Genomic DNA, 12,149 nt, shown 5'->3' on the forward strand with positions numbered 1-12,149 from the left:
TCTCACTGCACCACCCAGAAAAGTGCCTATTTCCCCACGTTGACCCTTTCACCTATTCAGGAACCTCTCAACCACAAGCTTCCTGTCCTGATTGCTGTGCAGAATCCAGCTCTGCGCAGTGGAACTTCTGCGACGATGGACATGTCCTATATCTGTTCTGTCCAGTGCAGTGGCCACCAGCCACATGTGACTATCCAGCAATTGAAATGCGGCTAGCGTGACATTTAATTTAATTTTATGTTTAATGTAAATAGCCATATATGGCTGTCTTATTGAACAGGGTAGGAGATGATCGGGGGACCTGCCTACTTAAGGTCATGGAGCCCCAGTCTGTTGAGCTGGAAATGACACTGACTCCAACCCTTCCTGCAAACAGTGAGGAAATAAAGCCAAGCAGGCAAGAAAGTTCAGAGGATTGTGCTCTTGGCTCCGCACTGGGATGCTGGCAGGTGTGGGAGTGCTGCCCTAGAGAGGCCCTGGTGTTCTATACAATTCCAAGAGCCTGTAATTCTAGAGGTACGAGCTTTGCTGGGCCCTGGGTGGGCCGCTCAGTGCCTCACCTTTTTCAGTCAAAAGAAAGGTGAGCAGCTGTCATGAAGAGGGACAGTGTCAGTGGCTTCATTCAGGTAGCTGCTGCCTCTCATTCCCCAAGCTACACATCTCCTGCAGATCGTCCAAGGGGTCAGAGTGGGAGAAGACATCAGCCTGAGTCCCAAGTCTTGTGAGATGGGAGACAGCAGTGCATACATCTGTGTGCTTGTGCACCTGGCCCCATACCAGGGTGGGTGAAGCTCTGAACCTGTGAAGGTACAACTGTATGTGGCAAGGTGGGAAGCCCCCAGACCTGAGTCAGACGGGCAGCCTTCACACTTCACTGAGCACTCTTGGCCAAATGCTTTCACTCTCTGAGCCTCAGTTTCTCCACATGTAAAAAGGGAGCATCGGTCGGATCTCTGGTGTTCTATGTTTTTAGGTGTTGGTGCCTTAGACTGCATGGGTAAATGGCTGTGTGGGGTGGGGGGTTGCAGTGCCTGAGCGTAGAGCCTGAGCTTGAGGCTGGCTTCCATGAGCTGGGACCATCTTTCTGGCCCACAGTCCACTGCCACAGTGTTAGCCCTGGTCCTCAAGGGGCTGGCTCTCTGCAAACTTCCCACCCAAGGTTGTGTAAACCTTCGACTCCACTCGAACCCTGCTGATGTCAGATGGATGGCATCAGCCCTGCACGCAGGAACCTGTGCTTGTGAGTGAACGTATAGTTTGCCATTCTGTCACGTTCCTGTCTGCACATGATCTCTTGGTCGTGCTTCCCTCTGTTTCAAACCCTAGTGAACCCAGGTACAGTGGGGTTGTGAACATGAAGTCTTTATTCTGTTTGTCCTCAAAGTAGGGAAGAGCTGGTGCTGGGGGCAGGGCGCACATCCAGGAGGTGCTCCATGCCCCTGAGTGAGGGCACAAGCACAAGGAGGGGTTGGAGAGTCCCAGAGAGTGCTCTAGCCCTGGGCTAGAGCTGAGGGCAGGACCTGCAGGGCAGCAGAGGGCCTCAGCGGGCCAGGGCAAAGCCAATGCGATTGTTACGCCGATCGAACTCCGTGTAGAACTTGCGGATGAAACTGGCACCCAGGACCCAGACTGGCCCCGTGGGCGGTGGGACGTCCAGACCGTGGAGGGCCAGTGTACACAGATCATCACTATTGTAGGGGTCCTGGCAGGAAGCAAGAGGGTTTCCACACTGCCCAGCTGATAACCACGTTGCCTGACTCCAGCAGCCATCCTCAGCAGCATCCCCCCACCCGTCCTCCATCCACACCGGGCCTCCGTCACATGCTGGCCCTTTGAACCATCATGGATCGCAGCCCTCCGAGACGCAGGCACTAAGCTGGACGCTGCTAACGGTGCGTCAGGCACAGCACTGCCTTCAGGAGCTTACGGTCTGGCAGAGCTTCTGGTCCTAGACAAGGTATTTAACACCTCTAAACCCACTGAACATAAAAAGCAGGTAAGAGTATAGGAGCATAACGTTACTGGGGGCGCTGGATGAGAATGGAGATCAGGAGGTGAGCACAGCGATCCTCAAATTTGGCTACAAGTTGGAATCACCTGGGGAGTTTTGAAAACATTGATGCCCAGGTGCCACCCCCAGAGGTATCAATAGGTATGGGATGTGGCTTATTACTGGGATTTTTAAAAGCTCCCAGGTGACCCTAATGTGCAGCCCAGTTTGAGAACAACTGGTCTAGCAGGTAATCTGTGCATAATGACTTGTCTCTTTTTGAGGGTCCCTGCCCACCCTTCCTCCCTGTTGCCGAGGGGCAGACTAGAGTCTCACCTGTAATACATAGTCCGCGCTGGTGAGCGTGTAGGCTCTGCCTCCGAGGTGGAAGGAGATGTCAGGGAGTGTGGGCACTTGGTTACAGTTCACGACATACTGGTGGTGGGGAGGGTCAAGGGAGCCCCTTTGAGTGTGGGAGGTCCCCCAGCAGACACAGCCCTGTGCTTGTGGCCCGGCCCTTCTCCTGGAGAGGGCTGGGCACAGTCCCCAAGTCCCCAATCCCCTCTCCCAGGGACCAAGGACCAAGCCACACATGGGAAGAATGTGAGAGGCAGGAGAGGAAGGCCTGAAATGGTCTCGTTTGGGACCGAACGTTTCCTAGGGTCATTTGGTGGCCTGGACCAGGTGGTGCTCCCCCCACCCCTAGCGCCCTCCCCGCCAGCTCCTTACTTCATCTGTGCTCAGCTCCTTGGCCCCCAGGGTCTCCATGAGCAGCCTTAAGGAGCTGGTGGGACCCGAAATGTAAGACGCACCGGTATCCACCACTACCATGCAGCCCTCCTCACAGAGCAAAGTGGTCGACCTCACAGACACCCTGGGGAAGGCCACACAGTCAGACAGACAGATGGACAGCAGGCTGATGGGGCACCACCAGGCTGCATGGCTTTCCCGAGTGAGGGCAGATGATGGGAGGGAGTGCTGGTGGTCCAGTGATTCAGTGAAGGAGGGGTAATGCGTGAGCTGGAAGAAGAGAGGTGCTGCCCCCTCCCTCGGCGTGTGGCTTAGTGACCCTCCGCTTCCTCCCAGTAGGCCCCCTCCCCTCTGAACCATATATCTCAGTGTTCCCCATCCCCGGACAAAGCAGGCAGAGAGCAAGTGTTGGCCAGACCTTAAGAAGCGGCTGCATTAGGAGAGAGGGCAGGATGGTAACCCTGCCCCTTCCAGACCGCACCCACGGCAGCAGCAGCATTTTTAGAGAGTGAGGAGGGTTGAGGATTCCTGACCCTTTCATTCTGATCTGCCAGGAGCCAGTCTTGCTGACGCTCACGTAGTGGAAATTCTCTTGGTAATACTGGGGGTCGCTGCCTCCCAGCACGATCTCTCCCCCCAGCAAGTGGGAATTCCTAAAGGGAAGATCAGAGGCTCTTGGAGACCCACAACCTCGAGACTCAGTAACCCCAGGAACAAGGGAAGTTGGGCACAGGTGCAGGGTGGGGCAGAGGAAGGCGGGGCGGACGGCAAGGCTAGGGAGCTGCAGAACATGCCGCTTCTCCACCTTTCTTGCCCCTTCCCAAGCCCAGTCAGAGGCGGTTCCAGGATGGTCCGGCTGCGCCCAATAAAGCACCCCCAGAGAGGTCACAGAGAAGGAGCAGGCACGCGGACAGTGAGTAGACTGCAAGCAAGACACAAATCAGCCCCACCCTCCCTTGGGTTCGGGGAGCTGTGTGCTGCGCAGGTGCACGGGACATGGGATGGGCCTCTGGGAGCTGTCGGGTGGGGGTGGGCAAGGACATGAGGAGAGCGGGAAGGTGGAGCAGAGAGCTTGGGCCTCCAGTGCAGCCTGGGTCTGCTGAGGTGAGTTTGGGGCAGGTGGCAGGTGTGATTCTGGGCCAGGTGCTCTGGAGGGTCAGGGCCAAGTGGGGGGTTTCCGCCTCCTTACTTGGAATTTCTGCAGAGAAAGAGACACAGCAGAGAGGAAGACTTTGTTTCAGGTGAGCCCCGCCAGCCTGTTGTTTGGCAGGGTGGGTATTACGCACTCTTTTTACCCTACAGGCAATGGAGTCACCAGGAGGTGAAGTCACTTGCCTGAGTGGGGCACTGGAGCCAGGGCTCCTGGTGCCCAATCTGAAGCTGGTGCCCCTTGCTTTCCTCTCCTCCAGGTGGCATGATGCCTCCCAAAGCTCAGGGCCTACCTTAGGGCTGGTTTCCTCTATGTGTGTGTGTGTGTGTGTGAGAGAGAGACAGAGACAGAGATAGAGAGACAAAGAGAGAGAGAGAGAGGATTTTCCAGCATTCATAGTAGACGGCAAGTGTGCATGCACACGGGTGCACAGCGTGTAGGTTGCACGTTATTGGTGCACGTGCAATTAATTGCATTTTTATAAATCCAGTACATATGCATATTCGCTAGCACAATTTCCCTCTGCCTCTCTCCCCAAACTTCAAGATCTCTCTGGATGTTGCCTCCTTCTCATCCAGTGTAAAGGAAGAGGCAGGCCCTCTCCTCAACAAGGCCCGCCTTCTTCCTGTTTGCTGGGATCCTACTCCCTTCCATGGCCTCCAGGCTCGTATACCCTCAGTTACCTCCTCCTTTTTCCCGCATTTTCAACCTGTCACTTTCCACTGGCTTCTTCCTCCACCTGCAAGCACACTCAGGCATCCTCCAGCATTTAAAAACACCCACCCTTCTTTTCCCTGCTTCTCTGTGCAGCTCTGTCTGCACCCCACCTGGTATTCCCTCCCCTGACGAATTTCTCAGGGCAGCCTACATCTGCCTTTGCCTTCCTGACACACATCCACCTCTTCACTGCTTGCCATCTGCCCTTGCCTGGCCTCTAAAACGCCTCTTCCCAAGACTGCCCCTCACAGCCAATTGGTGGCCTTTTCTCAATCCCTCCCTTTCTCTCATCAAACCAGACACTCCTTTTCATTTCATCTCTGTGATTTCTCTGGACACTGACCCTCCCCTCTGTCCTCGCTGCTACTGGCCTCCTGTTCTCACCCTCCTGATCTCTTGTCTCCAGCTCATACAGAACAGCTGAGAGCAGATCACATTTCTGCTCAACAGCTGATAGCAGCTTCCCCAAGATTGGCTGAGCTGCACATAAGCTCAGCCTAGAGTTGAAAGCGTGGAGTTTCAGCCTCATGTCCCCTGTTGTTGCCCATCACTTTGTAATGTTTCTTGTCTTCCCTGCCGGACTGTAAGCTCTGTGAGGGCAGGGACTCTGTCTTGTACGCTGTGTTCATGGCTGTATCCCCAGAGCCTCGCACAATGCTTGTCATATCAGCACCCAATATTTGTTGAATCAGTGAATGAGCAGATAAATGAAGGGATTAATGAATGAATGAAGTCAGCTGTCTATGTGAGAGAAGCCAGGGCCCTTACAGGGAGGTCCGCCAGTCACGGCAATGCCTTACTCCCCACTCTGCATTCTCCTCTTGTTCTAGAGCAGTGCTGAACTGAACAGAAAGTAAAAACACTTTCCACAAAGACAGAAATGTGCTACACCTGTACTATCCAAAGTGGTAGCCGCTAGTCGCTGTGGCCGCTGAGTACTTGAAATATGTAGTGTGGCTAAGGATTGGAATGCCTAATTTTAATTAATTTTAATTTAAGCATCGGCTTCCATATCGGATAGTATAGCTCTAGATATGGATTGAATACCACCTGGTCCTGAATACATCAAAATCCTGGCCCAGAACTCCCTTCCTACTCTCCCAGCTCTCCTGCCTCCTTCCCTCTCCCGGCCTCTGCCCCTGGAGTCCAGGCCTACCTGCTGTAGTAGACAGAGAAGACGTCCTCCTTCAGCACCCTTTGGGAGAGGATGTGGTCAAAGACGGGGGTGACCCCCCCAATGGCCTGTGCAGGGAAGCCCATGCCCAGAACACCATCAAACTTGGCCAGCATGAAAGGGATCAGGGGCAGCTCCGTGACCTCTCCAAACGTCTGTGTGACTGTGATTCCGCCCACCTGTCGGAGGAAGGACCAGAGGAGACCAAGCCCACAGCCTGTACCCTGGCCAGGGTCTGGTCTAGGCTTCCACACTGGGGCCCCCAGGCACACACAGGCCCCAGGGTGTGACAATCTGGGGTAAGACCATTTCATCAACACTACATGCATATCACCTCTCCTAATAAACATGTAGGCGGCAGAGTCCAGAGGTACTGGAAGGGGCAGAGGCGGAGAAGGTGGTATTGCCAAGCAATAGTAGTAGAAGAAAAGACGCCAGGAGCTCCCCAGGGCCCAGCTTTCACATCGGCAGGACTGGCTTTTTGTCCCCTACCCACAAGATGGGCCAAGGATTTCTCCAGCACAGCCAGGCCTGCCCTTCATGATCCTTCTTCCCTAATTTCACGGACAAGAGGGAGTAAGGGCTCACACTGATTTCCTCTCGGTTCCATATGTATCCTTCCCCTAACTCTGTCAGAGCAGTAGCTGGAGAAACCCAGAAATGGAGGAGGGTCAGACACAGGCCTAGTGACAGTGAAAACCAGGACTGACATTAATCCCAAACTCTGAACTCAACTATGACCTTAAAACCTAAGCCTGACTCCAAAAGTGATGCTGACCTTAAGGATGACAAGACCCCTGACCCCTGACCCCGACTCTGACTCTGGATTTCAGTCTAGGGTCTAGTTAAGAGCCCAGTCAGAGCTGGGTGACCTCAGGCAGGTTACTTGACTGCAGGCTGTGGGGCTCAGGAGAAACCCTATGAGTGCGTTAGATGGAAAGGCCTCCACAGATCACCCAGGTTGAGCCAGGAGCTCAGGTCTGCTCTGCCCCAGGTGCTTTGCAGCTCTGGAGAGAAGTAGCAGAGGAGGGTGCTCTTCAGCTCTCCGGGCTCCAAGGTGGACGGGCCTGCACCTTCCCCAACCACAGGCCCTAGGGTGGCAGGAGACGTCTAGGGACAAGAAGGGCAGGAGGTCAGATGACCTGGGATGGCCTCACTTACAGTCACCAGGTCCTGGCTCAGGAAGCCTTTGACCTTCCCAGATCCATAGTGGATGGTGAATTCCGTCCCATTCTCCACATAGCTGGAGGATTCCGAGGAGTCGTAGAGGCTGTGAATCTCTGGCAGGGAGACATAGGCTCAGGGCCAAGGGAGGCCCAGGAAGGGGGCTCGGGGGCAGGCGCTGGCTATGGCCCATGCGTTGAGGCCTGAGTGCAGAGACAGGGTGGCCCTGAGCTTGGAGGCTTGGAAAATGTGTTTCATCAATCAAGGACTGTGTACCTCGGGCCCCTGTAATGTGCTCATGTCTCTGAGAATTTTGTCTCAAATGAAGTATTTTAAAGTAATTGCTAACACTAGGGTGGGGAGAAGATTCTGGTCACAGTAAGCATTCAGTAAGTTCACGGAGGGTAAGGACGGCAGAGCCCAGGAGCCTGGGATGGGTCTGAGAATTCAGTCCTCTCCCAATCTCAGGAGGAGTGAGAAATGGCTTTCTGGGTGGGCTGGGGGCTCCTGGAGCCTGCTTTTTTTTTTTTTTTACCTTGGTGGCCATATAAGAAAAATGGGGGACATTTTCTTCTTCTCTCTTCTCAGGGGCAGTGGGAGCAGAGGCAGAGAGGAAGCAGCTCAAGTGGTAGCAGGAGGGATTTAACTGGGTGTGAGGTGGGACTGCCCAAGCATGACAGTGCAGGGGCTTTGAGGAGGCACCCCAGGTCCTGGGTCTCACCACAGGCCGTGTAGAGAGGGCTGCACTTGGTGGAGGGCACCCAGAGGTTGGCTGAGCCCGTGTCGAAGATGACTTTGAAGGTCTGTGGTGGGGTGCCAATGCCGATCTCACCATAGTACTGGGTCTGCAGGGATGAAACGAAAGAGGTGGCTTGTGGGGCTTGGGGAGCCTTGGGACTTGGGGTCTTGCCTGATACCCCCTTGGCACTTGGGGCCAGATCAGGCAGATCACACAGCCTCTCTGGGCTTCCATTTTCCAGCAGGGATGGGGTGGGAGGCTTAGCACTGTCTTATGACTTCCCAGGAAGTGGGAGGCTTGATGAGACAAGAGGGCAAAATAAAAGTACTGCAAACGAAGCAGGAAGGTGCCCCAAGCCTTAAGGAACCACTGATGCAGTAAGTAGTCAAGCTGCACTGAGCCTGGTCACAGAAACCTGCATCTGAGGTCATACACCCCTCCTGCCCACCCCTGACACCTGGGCTTGGGGCCCAGAGCCTGGATTCCTGAGTTCCAAACCTGACCCTGCCTCTGGGCTCCTTCCCGCCCTCTGTGCCTCAGGCTTTCCAGCTGTGAAATGGGAATTTCGTGAGGTGCTCAAAAAGGGCAAAGAAAGCCTTAGGCCCGAGAGAAAAAGGAGAGGGCAGGTGGTGGGGGCCAAGGGACCGAGCTGGGCACTCACATCCAGGTAGTTGGTGAGCACCACAGGGGAGGTGCGGTTGCCAAAGGAGAGTGTCTTGGTGAGCTGGCTCCACTCAGCACCCAGCCTGGCCATGTCCACGCCTCGCTCCTTCAGGCTTTCCCAGACGGAGGGCATTTTCTTGAGGAAGATCCTGGCCCGTGACGCAGTAAGAAAAAGTAGAAGGGCTCTGTCCTGCCCCATAATAATGGTAGAGTTCCAGAAGCTTCTGATACAACTACCCCTAACCTTAGCCCAGGCACCTAAGAATCACTCTTGAGCCCTTAGGCCACTAAAGGAGAATTTACAAACCTCCATGGTCACCTACGCTGGTATTAAATAACCCTCAACTAACTCCACCTGTTGTCTAATTTTGATCCTTATCACTGCAAGGCCATTTGTTCATTCATTCATTCCGTAATCACAGGTTGAACACCTACCCTGTGCCTGCACCGTGCTGGATACTAGGATATAAAGATCATCACTGCCTTCAAGGAGCTCCAGCAGGCCAGGAGACAGAGGAGGAAACAGCACTGACTTCCCCTCTAAGGAGATGAAGGCTGGGAGTGCCCCTCTCAAGGCGGGGCAGGAGGGGGCAGTGCCACATGGGGCCTGCAGGTGGCAGCAGACACTCTCAGTGGCCTGCGGGGGCTGTGGGATGTTGCGGGCGGGCGCCCAGCCAGGACCGTGGGGTGGAGTGGACCGATTGAACTGGGTGCGGTGGGGGAGGGGTGGGCATCTCCAGAGTGCCTGTGCAGCCTGTCCTTGGAAAGATGTGCCTTCTGAAGCCTAAGTCCCAGTCCCTCGGCTTCTTGTCCTGACACTTTCCTATCAGCTTTGGGAGGCAGAATTAGACCTGGGAAACTCACAGCACACTGAGCTGCCACCACGTGAGTGCCAAACACTGTGCACGCCACCCCACCGATGTAAGCCTCATGACAACTCTGCAAGCTGGCTGTCGTTATCCTCACTTTATGATAAGGAGTGAGGTGCCTCAGAAGCGATGCAGCAGACATTTAAAGCGGCGTGATTGGCCCTGTTTCCCATATAGGGTCCCCTGGGCTCTGACACAAAGGCTGTGTGCCAGAGGCTGGAGGATGTCCTGAGCTGTTAGTGGGGGGTCCCAGGGTTGCAGCCCAGTGTCTGGAGTATCCCTCTTTCTTATTCTGTACTTGGCACTATCCTTTCCTGCTCACACCCCATGTATTCTGTGTACCCCATTATGCCCACAAACATGAAGGCAGCTTTCACGCCTGTCGATATAATATTTTAACGGAAATGACTTGTCAAATTCATAACATAGTCTGCTCTTCAACAAAGTATTTTCACAATTATGATCTTCTTTGATTCTCAGCCATCTCACGAGCTGGGTAATTCTACTATTCTCATTTTACAGATGGGAAAATGGAGGGGCAGAGAAGGCTTGACCCCAAGGAGGGCTCATTTTCCACTATTTACTATGAACAACCTCAGCTCTGGACCTTTACTTTTACCTTTCTCCTTTTAGGAAGTCCCTTCCTTCTCCCCTTCCCCTTCCCTCCCCACACCCCAGCACGTTCATCCTTGGAAGCCTAGCGTGCACCCCCATCCCCGTCCCGGGAACTTGCCCCATGAACTCCCTCCACAATGGCCTCACCTTTGCTTGGACTCCTGTTCTGTTTTCGCGGGGTGCTCACAGCCAGCACTGCACAGCCTCATGCTGCCTGGTGCCGAGGGCATAGTGGTTGTGGGGACATGCTTGAATCTCTTCCTACCAGCGTGATTCTGAGCAATTTACCTAACCTCTCTGGGCCTTTCCTGAGCTCCCATTAACTCCTCTGTAACAATGGACTGAATGGTAGTACCTACCACGGAGAAGCACTTTGCAGATTAAGCAAGCTGCCCACTGCTCAGTAAGTAAAAGGCATTTGTGTATGTAAAAGGCAAGGACACGCCTTGAGAATGGGGTCTGCTGTTTGGATCTCTCAAAGAGCCTTGCATCATGCCCTGCACATGGCAGGTAGCAAAATTCCTGTAAGTAGGTTTTAAAAGCCTGACTCCCTCTTCACCTTGGCCCAATTCCATTCTTCTTCTCTTTCTGAAGAGAACAAGGGAGAATGTTTCCACCTTTCCCTGCCTTTATCCTGGGGGTGGGGCCGTGCTCAGGCACACGCTGCTGCTGGGAAGCCCCCCGCTCTCTCACACCATGCCCCCAACCCAGCAGCTACTCTCCATGAGCCTTGGAGCAGGGGAAACCAGCTTTGGAAACAAAAGGCCCAGTGCGTGCCCAGGCTCAGCCTCTTACGTGTGACCTCCGGGAGCCTCAGTGTCCCCAGCTGCAAAATGGGACTGCTGAGTTGTTTGGAGGATGATTTGAGATGAGATACGGGAAACGATCCTGTGAATTCCTCAGCATTTTACAGACTTAGCAACTATTACTGTTATTAAAACCTGCCCTCTTACCTTCAGGTCTTCTGGTCCCATCTGCACTCCCCAACCTGAAACCCTTTCTCCACAGGCCCCCCACCCCCCTGCCTCTCCCCTTCTGCAGCCTTGAAGAATTGCTTGTTCCCACAGGGCCTGGCACCAAACATGGATGTTAAGTCTCTCTCCTCCCACCTTTGGGCTGCCTTAAGCCTTTCTTTTAACAGTTGTGATAATCACCCTGGAGTATGATAACAGCTGGGTTTTTACAGCGTGCCTGCACCAGGCCGAGGGATTTACATGCAATATCTCATTCAGTCTTCAAAGCAGCTCTGTAAAATAGGTGTTTTAAAAATGGTAAACTGAGACCTGGAGAGGTTCACTGTCTTGCCCGTGGTTCCAGAGCTAGTTGGCTCTGCTAGTGGAGCAGAATTTAAACCAAGACTACCCAATTCTGGAAGCCTTGCATTTAATCACTGTGTTGTGCTGCTTCCCTGGTAGACTTAACTGTACTGCACCCTTCTTAGTAATTAGGCTGTGAGCTCCTGAGGGGCAGGGAGTATGTCTCAGTCATCCCTGGGTGCCCCCACTGCCTAGCACGGTGATCTATGCAGGAAGTGAAAGCTCTGGTCAGGGATCAAAAGACACTGCTTCCAGGCTTAACTAGTGCCACTGCGGGCTGTGTGATATTGGGCGAGTCACCTGACCTCTCTGAATGGAACCATAAACCTTGCTGCCCTGCTGGTGGTGAGGACTGGGTGACATCACATATCTGAAAGCCTAGGTGTTAGGAAAATGAGGACCCCTTCTCCCCTGCCACCCTCTCTCCCAGTTACCGTCTGAAGGTGCCAGTGTCTGCGGGGAGACCGAAGGTGCAGGAGCCCCAGAGCACCAGCAGGAGTCCCCAGCGAGGCATTCTGCTCCACTGGTCCACGCTTCCCGTGGGTCCACGCTTTGCCTGTGTCCCAGCTCTCTCTGGGATCCACGGAAGGACCCCTCTCCTTTTGTACGCTCCACACTTGGGATGCCTGCGATTCTGCTCTGCCCTAATTTATTACCGTGGGGCAGATGGCAGGGCAGCCAGTAATAAATCCCTCCGTGGGACTGAGCTAAGTGGGTGAAGGGTGATCAGGCTTCTGACGCGGAGCAGGGGGGCCAGAGGAAGGAAGGTTGTGGGAAAGCAAGGCTGTGCCCAGTGACGCCAGTAGCCCTGTCTCGGCCTGGCCCTGTGACCCCTCAGGGAAGACAGGCTGATGAGAAACAACACTGCTAGGGGACAAGGGCAGGGCTGGGACAAGCATGGAACCCTGGTTTCCAGTCCCTCAGCCAGTCTCCCTCACCCCTTGCCTTTGTAGCTCTGTCTTCTGGGTTAACCTTGGCTGTGCCCCTGCCTAGCTTCTCCTA

At 54.3% G+C, this 12,149-nt stretch overlaps 1 protein-coding gene across 1 annotated transcript; it reads right to left on the reverse strand.

Moving 5' to 3' along the window:
* Nucleotides 1-1,486: 1,486 nt before the first annotated feature.
* Nucleotides 1,487-11,661, reverse strand: REN (renin; the record flags this gene model as incomplete). Its single annotated transcript, XM_079940926.1, has 9 exons — nucleotides 1,487-1,702; nucleotides 2,327-2,425; nucleotides 2,720-2,864; nucleotides 3,274-3,393; nucleotides 5,764-5,960; nucleotides 6,943-7,061; nucleotides 7,667-7,790; nucleotides 8,346-8,496; nucleotides 11,582-11,661. 9 exons carry the CDS (start codon nucleotides 11,659-11,661, stop codon nucleotides 1,541-1,543), a joined length of 1,197 nt encoding a protein of 398 aa, XP_079797052.1. The 3' UTR covers nucleotides 1,487-1,540.
* Between the last annotated feature and the right edge of the window lie 488 nt (nucleotides 11,662-12,149).

Source organism: Stenella coeruleoalba (assembly GCF_951394435.1).
Source record: "Stenella coeruleoalba genome assembly, chromosome: 1".
Classification (NCBI taxonomy): Eukaryota; Metazoa; Chordata; class Mammalia; order Artiodactyla; family Delphinidae; genus Stenella; species Stenella coeruleoalba.